Source organism: Platichthys flesus, chromosome 11, assembly GCF_949316205.1.
Source record: "Platichthys flesus chromosome 11, fPlaFle2.1, whole genome shotgun sequence".
Classification (NCBI taxonomy): domain Eukaryota; kingdom Metazoa; phylum Chordata; class Actinopteri; order Pleuronectiformes; family Pleuronectidae; genus Platichthys; species Platichthys flesus.
Genome location: NC_084955.1, coordinates 1,039,390 through 1,058,829, shown reverse-complemented (window position 1 = coordinate 1,058,829; position 19,440 = coordinate 1,039,390). Strand labels below are relative to the sequence as shown.

The following is a 19,440-nucleotide window of genomic DNA, read 5'->3' as shown; positions in this document are numbered from 1 at the left end:
TGTGATCTGGTTGGACGGATTTACCAGCACCAAATGATAGCAACACCTAGTGGAAGACAGCTCTTCCTCTCTGTGAAGAAGTCTTCCACCAGGTGTCGGTGAGAATCATCTTAGTACACCAGACCATCTTGCTTTCAGATATGGCAAATATGACCAACACATGAATTCTATCAACTGGTGTAAATGTGTGCATTACTTTTACGGAGCATAATAATGGATATCATAAAACCGGCACATATTTTGAATGAGAATTTATTACAGCCTGTAGTTTACGATACAAATCACCTTTCAAAATCGCTCAGCTACCACTTTCGTGATAGCTGAGCTATCAGTAAATGACATAAAACAGAGGAATGCATTCAAATTCATAAATTCAATTTTCTCTATTTTGCTTTTTTTCTTCAACAAATTTTATGTATGATCAAGGTCTAGTCAAAACATCCCTAGACCTGGCAAAGTCAATTGTTTTCTTTTTTTATAAGAAATAATTTATCATTTTGCGGATGTTTTCAGAGTTTTAGGTTTTTCAATGTTTAATATTTTTTTCTCTTTTTCCATCGGTGAAGCAGGTTTCAAAATGCTCTCTGTAAGAAAGAATATTGATAATGAAGTTAACACTTTAATTAACTTGTGAATTTATAAAAACAGAATTCATCCTTGCACACACCTTAGACACTGGGAACACCAGCAGGGGTGGTGGACTTCTGAGCAGCCTCCTTGGCCTGGTGGGCCTGAAGCACAGCAACAGCCTCATCCACCTGAAACAAGTAAATATATACAAATACTGCATATGGAGCATTTCACATTTAACTCTTTCAAGTTAAATAATAAGCTCAAACTATATGCTGTCCATTCATGAGAATTGCTTTATGTAGATGCTTAATAGCAACCAGGCTAATGGTAATTCAAAGAAAAATATTTTAAAGATTATCAAAGTCTAATGACAATCGCAGCCAGCCAGCTTCAGGAGATAAATCGGACATATGAGCCATTAACTGACCTTTGAGCGCAGCGACTCGGGTGACTCAAGCATGTGAAGAAGCTCTGAGTTGTCAATTTCCAGTAGCATACCAGTGATCTTGCCCGCCAGACTGGGGTGCATGTTCTGGATCATGGGGAACAGACGCTCACCTGAAAGAACAGTTAGCAACAACTACTATGAATACTATTTAGGTCAATGTAAGCAACCAGACACAAGATGTCAAATAACTTATAATAATTTATTTATATTAGTAAAACCCCCGAAAATCTGTTGAAGTCAGAGCAGGTAAAGTACTAACCAAGCATCTGCTTCTGTTCCTGAGGAGGGGCAGCAGCCAGCATAGAGGCAGTCAGGGGCTCCTGTCCTTGGACATGGACAGCGGGCTATAGACAGAAAAAAAAAATCCAGAAAAAGTTAAAGAAAACTGAGCAGTTATTACAATTTAGTTCTAGACTCTATAAATGAATGAATGAGTAGTGTCGAGTATTGTTTTTCAATTGTTCTGATTCCTGTTTAAATTTAAAATTAGGTTTATTACCTCTGACAAGGAGCTCATGTTTTCGCCCGACCATTTGTTCATTTGTCAGCAGATTTACATAAAAGCTACTTAATATTTCCCAAAACAAAGAAAAATTAAGTGGAAGATCTGGTTAAAGGGGTAAATCCAGGATGGGTTTTTTTAATTCACTTTCTTGAACATGTATCTTGATGAAAAAAAAAAAAAAGAAGCATTTTGAGGGGACTAATATCTATGAATGGGTGAAATTTGGTGCAACTTCATTTGATTTATGGGAACTAGTGGGCTTGGGTGGAAATAGGAATGTTAATCTAGTTGGCACTGTTTGTTGTCAAATCCAGCACATACTAGATTCTTATCAGCCGATTCAGAATTGCAAATTGATAAATTAATTCGTTTTTTTATGTAAAGTAAGTCTAAATATTACATTGCAATACACAAGGCAAATTCTCAGTTTCAGTTCTTAAATTTAGTTGGCTATAACTAAGGCCGGTTCTAGAGTAAAACGACCATATGCAATTAAGTAATGCATCCTACGCCATCCAATATGAAAGCAACTGAATTTCAGCTTTTTATGTCTATTCAGCCCTGAGTAAGCCAGTTCTGATCTGCCACACTAAATACAGACCATGCTTAGCCAGCACCTCAAACAGAAAAAGTTTTTTAAATGTTGCTGTCATTAATCGCCAAGTATAGTAAAGTTTATTTAGTATTCAGAATACATGAAACCGGTGTTATCACCTTGTTTGGAAATGAAACTTTTTTTTCCTTCCGATTCCTCATATTGAGGCAATGAAAGGCATAGAGATTTTTACCTGCTGCATGGGGACCTGTGGCTGGGACGCCATGTGCTGCTGGGGGTTGCGCACACCAGCAGCATATTTGTACTGGGGCATGGCACGCACTGGGGCAGCAGTGGCTGAAGCACCGGCAGGGCGCTGGCTGAGGGCCTGGGTGGCTGAGTTAGGAGAGGAGGAAAAGAGGCAATTAACTATCTAGTGACAAAAACAAAGGGACAGAGGAACAAAATATAGCAGATTCTTGGGTTCCTTAAACTGAAATACTTACGCATGCGCTGAGAAGCCATCATGCGTGGCACCTGGGTGTTGGTGGTGGAGGTGGGACGGATGGTGTTAAAAGTCTGTGGCCTGGGAGCTGATGGGCGCATGGCACCTGGCATATTTTGGAAGTCTGAAGGAACAGAAAACAGAATAGAACCGCAATGTAGTTAGTATAGTTCTTTAGGTGTTAGGAGGTGGCTTCTTAACTATAGTTATCATTAACACATGCATCGAGGTTGAATCATAGTGGATGCTGACCTATCAAGTTTAATTTTCCAAAGTTGATTATCCTGTAAATAAATGCAGCTCTAGGCTAGAGACCTTTTTCTTAACTTAAAGTGATAGTGCTGCATGCATTATTTTGGGGTTATGTTCTCAAGTGGGTTCATAACACTATACAATACTGTACTCATTCATTTAATTGGCAAACAGTTAGTTCAGCAAAATAATAAAGAATAATAGCCAGAGATAGGCCAAACCCTTTGTCATTCTTGGAGTATTTTAAGACCCATTCAAGTGTGGTTACTTACGCTGGGGACGCACTCCCTGAGTGGCCCAACGGGGACTTGGGCGGAGCTGTGCAAGCTGGTTGGCAGAGTAGTAAGCAGCACGGTTCTGGGCCTGCAAGGTTGGAAGCAAAGATTCATCATTGTATGGTATTTTACTGACATGGACTTTTCCCAATTCCCCTACAACCATCTATGATTCATATAATGTACACAAGTACTAGGGCTGCATGATATTAGGAAAACATGCGATATCCGATAACGTTGTTTGATATTGCGATGACGATATCATTTGCAATAAATGAACAAACAGTCCCTTGTTACTGATGCAGAGACCACAGACAGCTCCACGGCCAGGCCGCAGGGCCACAAAGTCGGGCAGACATCCAGGAGTCATGCATAGCTCCACTATATCCACCTACAGAGTTAATATTGGGTGTTTTCATATATTTTTGGATGGTGAAAAATATATTTTCTTCAACAGTTTTTAGTGGCTGTCTGTAATTTACATCCTTGTGTGTCATTCACGCTGTGTGCTGCACCAACATCGACAAACCAAGCTGAGCACACAGCCATCTCCTCCAGCTCTACATACATTTACTAAGATTATAAAATTGTTACAACTAAATTGTTTCTAGTCAGGCTGATTTTACAAATGTTTCAGAGTTTACAGTTTAGAAAGAGCAAGCGAGCGGCGAATGAATGTGCTACTCTGAAGAAAGATTAAACACATTATAAAAGTACCAATCATTACGTGAAGGTCAGTGTTGATATTGTCGTGACAAACAAATCAACTTCAAACTATAGCGAATCATGTTAAACTTGGTAAGTTGAGCTGAGAGAGCGAGAGAGAGACTCAGTGTGTGCTCTCTTACTTTTCCCTTAGGTTCTGGGATCATAAATAAGCCTCATCATTATTTTATATAATAAAACGCACATAATGATGAATTTAACGCTGGACAAAAAGGGATCACTAGAAGTTTCCACAGTAGAGTTTAGTTGGAGGAGGCGAAGTGAGATTGACGTAACCGCGTTACTCAGTCAGAATTCTCTTTTTTCTCTCGATTCTCTTCTTCAGATAATGATTCCATGTCGCAAAACCTGTCATGATATCAATGCCTTTAAATCATCACCTAGGACAGCAGGGCCCCATCTGATTTGCCAAATATATTGACATGCAGAGTGTGAATGCTCGGCACATGACACCCCATTTATCGCAGTTTTTGCTGTCTCTGTTGATATACCCACAAAATGATATCAGGATGGCAATCGATTTACGATACATCATGCAGCTCTAACAAGTACATGATTGTTTTTTGCAAATGGACTGGCTCACCTGAGGTATAGCAGCCATGAAATAGCCTGAGGGTGGGGCAGGCTGGTATGGGTTGAGGACAGGGTTGGGCACAGCACGGACAGTGGCCATCCTCTGCATGTACTGATTGGTTAAATGGGCCTGACGCTCCTCTTTGCGCTGTGCCAGGGCCACATACAGAGGCTTTGTGGCAACAATACGACCATTCATCTCCGTTACAGCTTTAGTAGCCTCTTCTGGAGAAGAGAAGCAAACAAATCCAAAGCCTTTGCTGCGGCCACCTTCCATCATCACCTAGCAAAGGAGGGAATGATTAGCATCTATTCTGAAATATTTCGTCGCCTTGCCAATAAAAAGTTATAATGAAAATCAAAAACTCAATTAAGTAAGTAATGAAATATTTACCTTAGCGCTTGTAATGGTTCCAAATGGAGAGAACTCTTTACGCAGGCGCTCGTCATCCAGACCATCATCAAGGTTTTTTACATACAGATTGACACCCTGGTGTACATTTAATTGACAGTTAGACTCATTTCAAGAAGTCCAATCAACTATTATCTTTATAGCACCAACATTGTAGCACTTATATTTGCCACAAGATTTTTGAATGGCAGCAAAATGTGCCTTTGACATAGCTGTAATTTGGGGATTTGTTCCAATATTAAACCAGACACGTCCATTTAAACCACCTTTTTGATATACTGAATTTGAAAAGTTAAACAAACCTGGTATCTGGTCATGCGATCTTGTTTCATTTGCTCAAATTTGCGCTTGAGTTCGTTCTGGCGCTCCCCTTTCTTCTGTGCGCGGCCCACATACACTTGCCGGCCATTCAGTTCTTTACCATTCATGTCATCGACAGCCTACAATTAAATAAGAAGTTCACTAACAAGCTTTAAGAAGGGCCAAATCTATATTGATTCAAAGCCAAAAGCAGAGGTACAGTGACAGCATAGCTCATTTTATATTTTGCTGAGACAAAATACATAGGCCATGTCTCCAAAGAACATGGAGTAGATCCTAACCTTCTGTGCATCTTCGTGTCTCTCGAAACTAACAAAGCCAAATCCCTTGGATTTGCCACTTTCATCAGTCATAACACGGATACTGAGTGCCGGACCTACAACATACAACAGTGTATCAAAACTCAACACGCCAAATCACACTGGTAACATACTTAATCTGTTAACTTCCAAATGTCTTTGTCTTACCATATAAGCCGAACATCTCCTTTAGCTTCTCATCATTCATTTCCTCCCCAAAGTTCTTGATGTAAACATTGGTGAACTCTCTGGCACGTGCACCAAGCTCAGCCTCCCTTTCTTTACGGGATTTAAAGCGTCCAACAAATCTGTTGGTCAAACGGGAAAGTTAAAAACAAAATCACTCATGCGCTGACAACCTTTAGACTTTTCTTAACTCCTAAGTGATGCTAGTATCCCACTGTTGCTCAAATATCGAGATAGTCCAGTGTTGAAAACAATTATATAGTTTGACAAATCAGAATAGAATGAAAAGAGTGTCCTATTCTGATCATTTCAAATCAGAATAGGACACACTTGGCTTACTCCTGCTTAAAGGGGTTGTTCAAGGAAAAATGAGAATTAACTAGTTATCTACTCACCACTAGGCTGATGGAAGGTTGGATGAAGTGTTTGAGTCCACACCCTAACCCGTCAGTTTCAGGGGTACCACAGCATTGCAGCCTAATCCAATATAATGGAAGTAACTGGTGACCACGTCTTCAAACGTAAAAAGCCGCCTCCATACTGCTCCTGTGGTGTCATCAAGGTGTCCGTAAGCCGCGACACTGCAGAAACAGCGTCATTTACACCATGTTTATAGCCTATTTGAATGTCAGGCCTTACAAGGGTATTTTAAGCTGGGGTTTTTTTTTTAAGTTCGAAGACATGCTCACGTTACTTCCATTGGATTAGGCTGCAATGCCGTTAACCCGAAAACTCCAATTGTTTCACCCACCCCTCCATCGGCATAGAGGTGAGTAGATCACATATCAAAGAGCTTATAAAACAATATTATCCAAATAGATTACTTCGCTCCCAAAAAACTTCTCCCCTTCTGTCTCTCTAATTTATATGGCATGTTTGTCATTCTTAACTGGGTTGTGGTATGAAGACTCGAAAAACTATCTGGCATTAATGGTAGGTGAGTTTTTGGACAAGATGCGGTTCAACACAAAAAACAAACTTTGATTAGATATACAACTCATGTTAATCAGAGGGGCCCCAAAACACACACCTAAACATTGACTTTAAATGTAGTCCCACTTACACTTTTCTGTCATTGAGCAACATGCCATTCATTTTCTCTATGGCCCGCTCGGCTGCCTCGTGGGTCTCAAAGTGTACGAAGCCGTAACCCTTTGAGCCATTTTCATCACAAACCACCTTGGAAAAAGGAAGATTCAAGCATGTCAACAACCCTGAGCATCATGCAGTGTAAAAAATACACAGTCACCTTTCAAACCACAGCAATCTTTAGTCGTGCAATTAGTGGGGTTTTTAAATCTCTAAAAACACACAAGCAGACAAACTTAATCATGTATTGCCTACCTTGCAGGAAAGGATATTTCCAAATGCAGAGAAGGTGTCATAGAGCGCCTTGTTATCAATGGACTTGTCCAGGTTCTTGATGAAGATGTTGCCCACTCCACTCTTCCTCAGGGAGGGGTCACGCTGAGACCACATGATGCGGAGAGGTCTGCCTTTGATCACGTCAAAATTCATAGTGTCCAGGGCTCGCTCAGCTGAAACAGATGACAACACCTGACATTAGCTTCAGGGCTCGTTTATATTTTGCACAATGCAAAGACGTATATACCTCTCAAGTGGATCATTACAGATGCATGTCATTCATAACTTTATCTGACATTACACCACGTCACAACATATTGACAACAATAGTGCTAATAGAAACAAATGCTTTAACATGGCATGCATAGTCTGCTTTCAAAATGGAGTAGGACGTTGCCACATTCATCTCACTAGCTGTCCTTACTTTATTACGTGAAGGTATACCTACCATCTGCAGGCTGCTGGAAGTTGACATAGGCATAGCCGAGGGACCGACGGGTGATCATGTCTCGGCACACTCTGATGGAGAGAATTGGTCCAGCCGGGCTGAATTTCTCGTAAAGCATGGCCTCTGTAACGTCTGCATGCAGGTCGCCCACATAGAGGGAGGCCATTGGGTAGCTAGGCGCACTGGGATTCATATCTGACCACGAGTGCTCTTAACAAGACAAATGTGGGATTGTAATAGTTTGATATGTGTAAAAAAAAAACGTCAATCTTTGCCAACCCTCTATAAGAAGGGACTATTTGCTAAGTCTCTTGATGGCTTCACAAAAATAAATGGGAGTGCCAACACTAATGCTAGCTTTGTAAGAGTTAGCAACGTGGGCTAGTTAGCTTGATTAGCAAATGTTGGTGCGTGGCCTAATCAATGTGGCTCGAACACTTCACAATTCTGAATATGTTCTCCCCCGCAGTTAGTATACGACGCAATAGTCCTCGCTTATAATACTAACAGGGATGACAAAGCCCTAAAAGGGAAAAATAAGTGGTTAACAGTACAACCGGCTAACGTTAATCACACAGGTTTTCAACAATGACGCTAGCTGCTCAACGTGCTAACGTTCCTCTCGTTCCGTCTTTCGTTGTTTTTCGAAGGCAGTGTCTTCTTGGTGTTGCTTGGGTATGGCAAATTAAATCCTGCTTCACCGATTCTTATTTTTCTTATAAAAATATGTCTGCGTGTGCGCTCTAGCCTTTGGTTTGTTTCATAATAATAAAATGTGTGCAGAGACTAGCTCCAGAGCACACCCTTCGCAGACGGATTACGAGAATGAAAGGAAGGTCGGTAGAGGTTGTTTCACCAGTGCCATCGAAAACTGCTGCGCTTTCACCACCGAGAATGACGTCACACATCTCGCGATATTTGCCATTTGAAGGAACGTGTTTAGTTAACGGTCCATGGTCATTTTTCCATTTATATCTAATTCAATTGAACCTTTACACTATAATGTATTCCAATGTGAAGTATTTACTGCCAAATTCAGTGATTATTTTTTGTTACTTTAAGATAAAAAAAAATCTAATCCATAGTTGTCTTTATTATAATCGAGGGTTACATATTTATTGAATTCAGTCACTGTCCACTATGGATAAGGCATTTTCTAAATGTATCAAATGGCCTATTCTTCCAAAGGTTAACATCATTTACAAGGTTTACCCAGTGGCAGAATCCCTTAGAAAAGATTCAAGTTTGAGGTAGACTCTTTGGTAGTGAGTTAACCAAATATGAGAACACATATTTTTTTCTTGCTCTGTGTCTTGTAGATTTTGGGTAGATATTAGAATTTGGTTAAAACCTAAAGTAAACAACAGCTTTTACATTTCTCATATAGTTTTCTAAACTCAATTTTCTTTTTGACAGGGTAAAGGTGATAATCCTAATAATCAAATACCATATTCATTGTAGTAAATGCAGACATTCCACGTTTATGAATGATTTTCTTGTTTTTTCATCACTAAAGAGAATGCAACATGGTAAAGCAGGGAGGTTTTATGAGGATATATCTAAATTCTTGTTTTTATTCACATTGCCCTTTTTGAGGTAAGGTATTCATAAGCAGGCTTTTACAGGTATACACACTGAACCTTTAAGTCTTTATTTCTAGTGTCTTGTACTGTATGTGTCACGTCACCTATTGTTATATATGCTCCCTTTCATATGCTTGACAACATCTAAATTGCCTTAGTCTGTGTGCTCTCTGTGAGTGGTTTGTGCATGTTCAATAAAAAAACATCCGTGGTCCTTGTGTAACAGCTATCGCTGTGGTGTGCTCTCTTTATTTTTTGAACATATTATGTTCTCAATACCTTGTTTATTTGTCGCAGTAAAACTGTAACAATTTTATATTGTCTTAATAACCAGTGTGAACATCCAAGCGACGCTAGGGCGCGGCGCTTCGGCCATGGTCTGCGGAGGCATATCCTGAGGGTCGCACAGACCACCATGTCTCACTGCAGTCACTTTGTTTTCAGTGTGGTTTTGAATCCAGCTCTCAATAGGTTGACGGCTTTGGTTTCCATTGACCATTATGTCAATGCCTGGTTGGTTAAGTCAATCAATATTTCCTGGTTTACAGATGCACCAGGCGCATCTTGTCACATAATTACCTCTTATAGACTACATAATACAATTAAATGAAAAGTTACATTTCTTATCCAAGAGGCTGTTGTGCGATAACAGAATCTTATCTCCTGGCAACAAGTTATTTAACTATCCAACAATTTAATAAATTGTGGCTATAGGATTTAGCGGGGGACTCTGTACTGAAAGGATGTGGGTGGACTGCATGCAGTGACAAAATAGTTTCCCTCTTCACTGTAGGTCGTGCACTTCTTGGCGAACAGCAGGCATGTTGAGATAACAAACACAGGTGTTTACAGAGCCTTCATTTATGTGATAGTTCCATCCAGGCACGTGCACAGTTGGACCCCTAGTGGTGCTCAAGCACTGGCCCTTTTGCCCTTTTTTGGGGGGTTTGAGCACCTGCCCCCCAAAATGTCTGTGCACTTGCCTGGTTCCACCTATGTTAAGCAACTATTTCCAATCAAATGGCTGCCGGGAAAAGGGTCTGTAACTATAGGGGATCACAGGGAACGAAGAATATAACCTGAACGGCCATACTTTCTATGGATACAACCCTCTATCTGAGGACTTTGATATGGCCTAGGAAAATACATCATTCATTTATTAAATGGTAACTATGATCATTTAATTCACAATGGTTTTTTATTTTTATAGCGCTTTGGTAGTTTTGATGACCACTCAAAGCGCTTTACAGTGCAGTAGTTTACAATTTGCCATTCACATACACATTCATAGTGCATCTTTTAGCAGCACTTTTGTTTTCTATAGGGACAAGTGTATCGTATTGCCGACCTTCTGGTTGGAGGACGACCGCTCTACCCCTCAGCCACAGCCGCTCCCGTGCATGGTGTATCAATATGAATTTGAATGTTCATACAATTTTGTGCAGACTTGGTGAGGGCAAGGGCTCCTGGGAGTCCTGTGTTCACCATGTTCATGTCAGTTGTGTGGACACACAGAAATGTATTTTACCCCCTTCCCTACTCATTCAAGCAGATCCAATTAACCAAACTGTCTCATTGTAGAAAAAGACAAGACATACAACTCTCAACTAAGCCCTAGGAATAGTTGAAGTTGAATTAGTTAGCCCAAACCTTTTGGAAGTGAATGATATTTTACCAGGTCCAGTGTATTCAAGGACAAGGCCTGTGCATTTGTATCACCTTTTGTTTACATTACCTTAGTCAACGGAAATCTTTGATTATTCCTTCAAGATAGTGTGTATGTAGTCCGAAGAGGATGCATTACAAAGGAATTAAAGGCTTAATTTATGATGTTTCTGTGGGTCTCCCCTGCCCCTATACTACCAGGACTAATAGGCAACCACTAAAGCCAATCAGAGCATAGGATAGGGTTCTATTTTATTTGAATAGTGCAAAATATAGTGACATCTGGGAAAAAACATTAAGTTGTGACAACGATTATCTCAAAGAACTTTAGATAAGTCCACAACGAACCTGCACTTTAGAGTAGCACGATGGCAGAACTAACACCTGTTTAATTGTAAGAAACCTCAGGCAGAACCAAATACAATGTGGGCAGCCATCTGCCTCAACCATTTTGGGTGAGCAGATAAAAATGTGAATGAAAAGAGATGGGGAACATGAACAGTTACGAAAGCATTTTTTAACTCTGTCAGAATGGTTGTGATAAAAATAAGTGATTTATATAAGTTATCATATTTTTAATGATAGCAGTTTAATAAATGTTTGGATGTTGTGTCCGATTTGGATAGAGAGAACCAACAAAGGAAGAGGAAAATCAAAGTCAGTGAAAAGTAGTTAAATAGGCTCACCTTTTGTGATCAAATGTAGTTTGGAGACCAGACCCGTTGAAAAATTGGTGTGACCCCCTTATAGTGTGTATCTGAGAAAGTAAACGCCCCATTTTGAGCAATTGGACACAATTGTGACACCCCCCAGTAAACAATCTCTTAATACAATTACCAGCCTGCTGTAGTATGCCTCTGCCAACCATTGCTTTTTCTCATTTTACATACATTTATTCTAAAAATCTCAAATCAGTTAATCTTTTAGTCAAAAAGACAACTGTTAAAATCTTGAAAAACTCTATAAAGGCTGACTCAAGATATACTGGTCTACAGGCCAAAAGCATGTTTTGTAACTTTAATAATCAAGCAAGTTTCCAATTCATTAATGCAAATTATAGATTTAGGATCATATACAGTTTACAATCAAAAATCTATCCACTAAGGGCAAACAAAATGGATCAAAACAGACAAATCAACAGAAGTTTGTTTTGTTTATTTCACCTACATGAAATTACACATTTCTCCCAATAAAAATTCTCTAGGGTAATCCCTAAGACAAAAACCCTTCTTGCATCTCGAGAAACTACGTATCAACATGCAGTTTAGGCAAGTTCTGAAAGAAAAATTTGAAAAGGTAGAAACAAGATAAACATGTGGGATTTTCTTACTGCCATATTATACAAAACAGCAACAAGGTTGTGTGCTCTTTAGTTCAACATTTTCTATACCTCAAAAGTGAAAACAAAAATACAAGAGCAGTTCACCCAAAAACAGAACAAAATAAAGAGTATAAAGTTAAGCAACTGAAAATAAATGGAATGTAACCTTTGTATTCCAACAAATCCCTGCCTTCTTTCTACCAATCCCCATCATTTCCTTCACTGCCCTCAACTCATGTCATTTATCTTACAAATGAAACATTAAGTGACACCGTCTGCTCAGATGTGGCAAGTCATCATGTGACTTTGTGTACCCACAAGTTTGACCACCACAAAAATACTATTATTATGAATACATACAATATAACCTTTTGACCCTAAAAACTTCACCTGCATGTTTCATGAGTTGAAAACGTGCCTACTCCCCCACCACCTCAATAATACAATAGCTATGTTGTTACCACACACAAGGGGTCAGCAGACAGGCAATCAACCCATACATTTGAGCCCCGGATGTGGACCCACCCACCAAACAAATTACACTATACCCTTATTTCCAGTGCCCTTTTCGCACAGTTACTACAAAAAGGGAATCGTAAACAGATGAGAGATGAGTGTTGAGACTCCTAAATAGGAAAAAGATGGGAAGAGTTGGACAGTGATAGTGAGGTGGTCTCAGTGTTGAGGATCATGATACAGATGAGCCAGGATGATAGTAGGCAGACAGGGGATCACCTATGCCCCATCTGACTCAATTTTTGGTTTCTTCTTGATCTTCTGCATCAGAGTTCCACAGCTGAGGAAAGACAGAAGAACAAAAAGGAGAATAAGAGAAATTTCATTTAAAAATAATGAATGGATGAATGTGGCTCAGTTAAGCTCTTGGGGTGGTCGTTACAGGTAGAAAAACGAAATTCAATTGAATTTTAAAACTAGACTAACAATGAAAATAATTGGTTGTAGTTGAAATGAAACTTACTGTCAAGTTGTCTCTCAATAACTGCATGATGAGGGTACTGTCTTTGTACGAATCTTCACTCAGTGTATCGAGCTCTGCAATAGCATCATCAAAAGCCTACAGGAATTCAAACAAATTTGTGAGTTTAGCCGGAAACAGATGGTCTAGAACAGTGGTTGCCTGTGTCCGCTACTGGCGGGTGAGCTGCAGGTTTATCTACTGCTATCTATGGTATTTATTTGAGTACACAGGACTTATTTTATACAAGGAAACGTTTTATGGCCATATTCAAGGCAAAGCCTAGGTAAAAATGTTATCCTGCAGTAGCAGCTCCTCTATAGAACATATTGTCGAACTGAAGATAAATATTGTGCATTGAACAGAGGCTGCAAATATAAATTGATATTAATGTGAATATTATGCATCGAACCGATGCTGTAGAAATCGATATTGTGCATTAAATATAGTTGCACAACTACTTTTTTGTGTGTATATTTATGTTCGTACATCCAGCCTTTAACAGAAATGGCAAAGAATAATAAATAAGACCCAAGTGGGGATTTTGGAAGACATCAGGGTGGTAGATCTCGGGTTACACTTGGTATTGAATAGCGGGCTTGGGCTCGAAAAGGTTGGTGACCACTGGACTACAACAAGCTGTGCAGTTATGGATCAGTTGAATGTGTATGTATTTCAGGTTGGTGTTCACAAAATCAATGCAAGGTTTCATAAATGCATTTAAAATACTCCCAAATAAGAAAAGAAAGTTAAGTGGTGTCATGGACTCACTTGTTTGGCCAGACGGCAGGCATCTTGAGGTGACTGCATGATTTCGTAGTAGAAAACAGAGAAATTGAGCGCAAGACCAAGGCGGATTGGATGGGTGGGCTTTATATCGGTTTTGCTGATTTCAAACGCCTTCTCGTAGGCCTCCTTTGAGTTTGTAATGATTTCTGTAGGGAAACAAAGAATATAAGTACTGTGGACTCTAAACATTACAACAAATGGACTTGTAAAATGCTTAAGTGTATAAAAAGAGACCAAGAAGGATAGAAAAGTCTGAAACGGACACACCACACTTAAGGTATATTTGACTGAAAAATGAAAGTTCACTCATCTACTCACCAATATGCAGATTGAGGGATGGGTGAAGTGTTTGAGTCCACAAAACAATTTTGGGGTCGAGGGGAAACAAGGTTATTTACACTGAGTTTAAAGCCTAAATGATATCGTCCTTCAAGGTGCATACACGGATCCTAGGACACACTACATCTGCTAGTTTAGCCACTTCCAGTGGACATTTAGGCTTAAAACAAGGTGTAAACAACCTCGTTTTGAGTCAGATATGAAGATCGGGGCTTGCAGACACTTGGACAACACCACACAATCAGTATGGAAGCGTGTTATGTTTTTTCTGTTGTTTTAATACGTCTGAAGAAGTACTCACCATTCAACTGTATCGGATTCGGCTGCTACACAGTTTATCGCTGAGTCCCCAGAATTGTTTTGTGACCTCAAACATTTATTCTTTTTTCAGTGAACTATTCCTTTTATTTATTTTTAATGATGTACACCCAGCTCTAACCAATGCAATCAGAAATAGGTAAAATAGTAAGTCCTTTGTGAAGGCTGTGTTCAGTTTTTTAATTAAAGTGTTTCAGAGGGTTGTTATTTATACTCAAATGGTAATATTGGAGACTGTACTTGAACTGAATTCTACTCTGGGTTATGAAAATCCTATCCCACCAGATCACTCTCATCTGTAAAGTATACAATCATTTGTAGTTTAATGGGGGTTTATGTGGAGTTCCCTTCTGATGGCCCCTAATGGAGTAACTGCTGATTAGCTTTTTGGTCCTTACCTTTTAAATTAATCTGTAGTAGATTAACCCTAACCTTGGCCTAAGAACCTTTTAATTTTGTCTTTGTCAATCACCACACACAACCTAGCGATCACATGTATTTAGGTATTAATTAATTGTGTCAGTTCATGAATCTCTTCAACACTGATGTCCTGGCTGTGGTCATCTCTAGTTGTGTGTAGCAGGTGAAATGCGTACATATAAAATGTTCAATTTGTCTAATTGTGTGCCCCCTTAGCTTTGGAGCTAATCACACAAACACAAAGTAAACTTCAGTCCTGTTCAGGTCCTAAAAACTTTGGATGAGTGTTGGTGTTTATAGTTAACGTGTAAAGCGAGCGCAGGTCAGCAGGAGTTGGGGACAACAAATTAACAATGATTTTAAGCGTAAATAACCCTATAGTAGCCCACACACTTGGAACTTGGAGCTTACCTTCCCTCTCTTCTTTTGTAGCCACCTCAGCCAAGTAACGGTAGTAATCTCCTTTCATTTTCAGATAAAAGACTTTGCTTTGTGGTTTTGAGGCATTTTTAATGAGATGATTGTCCAAGAGATTCTGTGGCACAAAAAAAACAAAACAGATTGTAAGAAAAGAAAAAACACCACTGCCCTAATTAAAAAAAAAAAATTCTAAAAACAAAAGATGGATTTAAGAGATAAGTTTCAGTTCACTTAAAGGAATAGTTCACAAAAATGATAATTCAATCATTATCTACTCACCTCTATACCGATGAAGCATTGGTCAAAAACATGCTGTAAATGACACCAAAACTTTTTCGTGCTACTCTAAGTTAGAGGCACCTTTGTCGAAATGACAAAAATTACTCTTAGCAGATAGAGCCAATAATCAAATGTAAGCAGTCTCACCAACACGTCCTCGCAGATTTCTTTCAGCTCGCACTCAATCTTTTTCTTGTACTCTTCGACAATGAGCGCCTTCCTTTCGTTTTCTGGGTTTTTATCCTCGATGCTGGACACCACACGCCACGAGGAGCGTCGAGCACCCACCACATTCTTGTAGGCCACTGACAGCAGATTACGGGCATCATCACTCAGCTCTTCTTGACTTTCCACTGCAACCTTCTTCATTATAGCAGCCATATCATCATATCGCTCAGCCTGCTCGGCCAGCTTGGCCTTCGTTGCAAGACAGGTCATGACTGCACAGTGCTTACTGAAAGAAATAAAGGGGAAAAGATTCACAGATTTCATATTTGTGAGAAGCAAGGGGGTACTTTTTTATTTTTGACTGATTTAAATGAACACCCAAAATAAATCTGTGTTTCCCCTACCATTATATTAGGGGGGCACCCCCCAGATCTCAACGAAAGTAATTTAAGGTTACCTTTCCTATAAAACAGGTCTATACCTTGCTCTTTTTATCAATCAAACTAAATGGCCTTATGTTATTTTGTCATTTATACACTTTATACAGCATATTAAACGGCATGTCATTCCGTTTCCACATGGTTTGCGCGTTTAGATTTCCCCTCTGCTTTCTGTATCGCGCAGGGCGGAGTTCCATCCCAATGCGCACACATGAACACAGACATGTGCGCGCGCGCACACTCCCACCAGCGGACAGAGAGCATCCGCCGCTGCCGTTTGGACTACGAAAGATATGTTTGACAGTTTTTAGCAGCTCTGTCAGTGATTTACCGCTCCCATCTGTGATTATCAGGCCAAACCGAGCGCTGAAGAAAGATGTTATCAAGAAAATTATGAATCACTATGTGAGGATCAGTGTGATATTGTGGCATCATTCAAACAAATCAATATTTAAACTGTAGCGAGTAAGAGATGTCAGATGAGAGCGAGAAGCAGAGTCAGTGTGTGTGGCACTATCATAAATTAATAAAAAAGTCTGATAAACATGACATTATGTCAAAGATACGTGCCTGTCAGCGGTGCGTTTTTCAGAGGCTTTCAGTTCTATAAAAGCCTTTATTTTTTAAATGCAGATTATTTTGACATATCCTATTTGAGAGTTAATTTTTATTATTTCAATTATTTTGAAGGAGAAATTTCCAGCCTCCACCTAAAGTAGTTTGAAGGTTTCCGATGTACTTCAGCAAAAAACTAAACGAACACTCAGATCTGAGTCTTAATTATTTTTTCTGTGTTAACAATGAAAATTATTCATCCAAATTGTTTACTAAATTTTGCAATTTTACCCTCAGGTGTGCATAAACTACAGGCTATGAACTTCTTTGAGAAACGTGAAATTATTATTGTATCGGTCATGTAAAACATGTAATTATAAGGTATAGGACTGAAAAATCCTTACTGTGAATCCCTAGAAGATAGTGAGTGAATTGTAATAGTGTTTTCTGTTAACTATAGCTTTAATCTTTGAGTCTTAGTGAACCCTTAGTGACAACCTGAACACAAATACATATAAAACTGACAGAGAAAAAGTGTGTGGTGGCTTTAGTGTGAATAACAATAAATGCTTATACTTACTCCTAAGAGTAAGCACATGACGTAACTACTGTCTCTGAGGCTTGCTGCCCTCTCCAGGATGTACTTGTACAAGGAAATGTGATGTATACCAAGGCAGTTCAAGGATATTGGTGAAAACATAGCTAGCACAAAAGCAACACAGCACTATATTCAAAATATAAACGTTTTTTATTTTAAAAGTAGAAGGTGAAGTAGGTAAACATACAGTGGTATTCTAATTAAATCATGTCTCTAAGACCTATAAGCATAGGAATTGTAGAAAATGTGCTCTGGCTGTGCTATTTAGCAATGTTCAGTGCCACAGGGTTGTAAGAGGAGAAGTAATATACCAGCGGATATAATGCTCACCTCTAAACCATGACCTACATTCTTTTGACTTATCCAAAACAGCCAACAGGCTTCAACAAAATCAATCTCATTAGTTTCCAGAGAGCATGCAGTTTGACATGTTCAAGATCTGTCCCGAGATAAGGAAAAGAAAGCCAATTCTAACATAGTTGCAAACCTCTCACAAGCTGGGCAACCAGGTAAACTGAAAAAATAGCCAGGAAATGACCTAATGACAACCTGACAAATACCAGATGATTTGCTGTTTACACTGATCAAATATGGGATGATTCAGAAACTGCTTAAGGTACATTTATGGCTTTCACACATAAGGACTTATGTTAAAATACATTGCAGTTAACAAGTTCTGTTGAATAGTAACCCTAAAGACAAATGCTTTGTGTGTATTAAGTATTCCATTTATAATGCAGCATTGCTATGACCCCTGCTTTACAATTAGCTTTTGATGATAATTATAAGTCAAAATGATTTGGTAAATCAATAAAATATGTAACATTTTCGACAACGTGACACGTGAACAGGATTGAAGACTCACGGTTGTATTTCCATCAGTAAATAACTTGTGCAGAAAAAAGGATTCATAAGTAGTCACGTATTTGGAATACACTCGACAAAAGAATGTAGAAAACGACATTTTCTCCAAGGCAAACGTCCCCTTTCTTTCGCCAACGCACACACCACACCCAACCCTCTACCTGCGACTCGCCCAACAGGGAAGTGAGGAATTTATGAGCCTCAGACTTAGCCTGCTGTGACTATTAGCACTAAGCCTTACTAATATTTATATATCCAGAAAGCCCCATTACTTAAACAAATTTGGTTGTAACGAGGAGTACCATATATTACATTAAAATCAACCTAAACTGCTTTCCCATAGGCCCGCGTGACCACTTTCAAATATGGCGTTGACTATTTCCTGAAACGTAAGCATTCCTAGCCAAAAATCTTTTGTACATGTGTTCGGCGTTAGATTCCACAATGAGTCACCAATATATTGTTTCTCAACCGAAGAGTGTTACCTTGGTTTGATAGCGAGACACACAACCCATAAAAGGGTTGCAACTTCGCCTGTTAGGTAGCAGTATAACTCGTCTTTCTATATCTTTTTTAATAGACTGATAGACAGACACCATTAGCAAATACAGCCGATACCGTCTGCGAATTTGTAATATTAGAGACTCTAAACCTGATTAACTTTTGTCGTTAGTCGCAAAATGACACATTTAGCCAGAGCTGTCCGTTCGAATCCAGCCATTAGACATATCCCAAACTATAGCAAAGCTAGCCATTGTCCATTGAGCGGATATCTGTCGGGTCAAAGGCACATCAAATATTGCTATATTTTTTAAAAGGTCTTTCATAACTAATACAAACAAAAGAAATAATTTCAAAGCCCATACCGGAGTGCTAGCAGATAGCAGCGATGTCGGCGTAGCCAGCAACAGCTGATTCTCTCAGTTAGTCTGCGTGTGAGTGCTCAGTGTGGTCCACGGGGTCTCCCTCCAACCACTCCAGGCCAAGGCAAGGCCCGAGGGGAGGGGTTAGTGGTGACGTCAAACGTTACCGGAGCAACCGCGCATGAGCGCCTCTGGAAGTTGGAGTTAACCTGCGTGTCAGAGGCGAATGGCTGACAAGGGATTGCAAATAATGTAATTAATGTGAAGACATTTAGATTTTCATGATGCAATAATTGTTTGATAACAATTATGACATGGTGATATGGTGTTGCCTTCCAACAAGTAGAGATGCAAATGTATGAAAATCATGCATACCTTTCAACATCACAGCAATTTTAATATGGAAGTCATCACTGACA

At 39.4% G+C, this 19,440-nt stretch overlaps 2 protein-coding genes across 2 annotated transcripts; both read right to left on the bottom strand.

Moving 5' to 3' along the window:
- Positions 1-236: 236 nt before the first annotated feature.
- pabpc1a (poly(A) binding protein, cytoplasmic 1a) lies at positions 237-8,267 on the bottom strand. The gene is made up of 15 exons (XM_062398743.1): positions 7,424-8,267; positions 6,955-7,148; positions 6,674-6,789; positions 5,593-5,732; positions 5,407-5,501; positions 5,107-5,244; positions 4,787-4,882; positions 4,403-4,675; positions 3,091-3,181; positions 2,568-2,690; positions 2,315-2,457; positions 1,281-1,365; positions 1,001-1,131; positions 668-758; positions 237-584 (listed from the first exon to the last, which is right to left on the bottom strand). Exons 1-14 carry the CDS (start codon positions 7,614-7,616, stop codon positions 669-671), a joined length of 1,908 nt encoding a protein of 635 aa, XP_062254727.1. The 5' UTR covers positions 7,617-8,267; the 3' UTR covers positions 237-584; position 668.
- Positions 8,268-11,805: 3,538 nt separating this feature from the next.
- On the bottom strand, positions 11,806-19,180 carry LOC133964627 (14-3-3 protein zeta-like). Its single transcript, XM_062398815.1, has 6 exons — positions 19,025-19,180; positions 15,681-15,987; positions 15,246-15,369; positions 13,740-13,903; positions 12,972-13,067; positions 11,806-12,788 (listed from the first exon to the last, which is right to left on the bottom strand). Exons 2-6 carry the CDS (start codon positions 15,969-15,971, stop codon positions 12,744-12,746), a joined length of 720 nt encoding a protein of 239 aa, XP_062254799.1. The 5' UTR covers positions 15,972-15,987; positions 19,025-19,180; the 3' UTR covers positions 11,806-12,743.
- Between the last annotated feature and the right edge of the window lie 260 nt (positions 19,181-19,440).

Excerpts from the sequence above, each read along its gene's own strand:
- pabpc1a (XM_062398743.1), bottom strand. The coding sequence starts at position 7,616 with ATGAATCCCAGTGCGCCTAGCTACCCAATGGCCTCCCTCTATGTGGGC. Across the intron at positions 5,502-5,592 it reads GGAGATGTTCGGCTTATATG|GTCCGGCACTCAGTATCCGT; the intron begins GTAAGACAAAGA and ends TGTATGTTGTAG. Across the intron at positions 1,366-2,314 it reads CACAGGTCCCCATGCAGCAG|CCCGCTGTCCATGTCCAAGG; the intron begins GTAAAAATCTCT and ends TTCTGTCTATAG.
- LOC133964627 (XM_062398815.1), bottom strand. The coding sequence starts at position 15,971 with ATGACCTGTCTTGCAACGAAGGCCAAGCTGGCCGAGCAGGCTGAGCGA. Across the intron at positions 15,370-15,680 it reads AAATCTGCGAGGACGTGTTG|AATCTCTTGGACAATCATCT; the intron begins GTGAGACTGCTT and ends TTTGTGCCACAG. Across the intron at positions 13,068-13,739 it reads CCTGCCGTCTGGCCAAACAA|GCTTTTGATGATGCTATTGC; the intron begins GTGAGTCCATGA and ends GAATTCCTGTAG.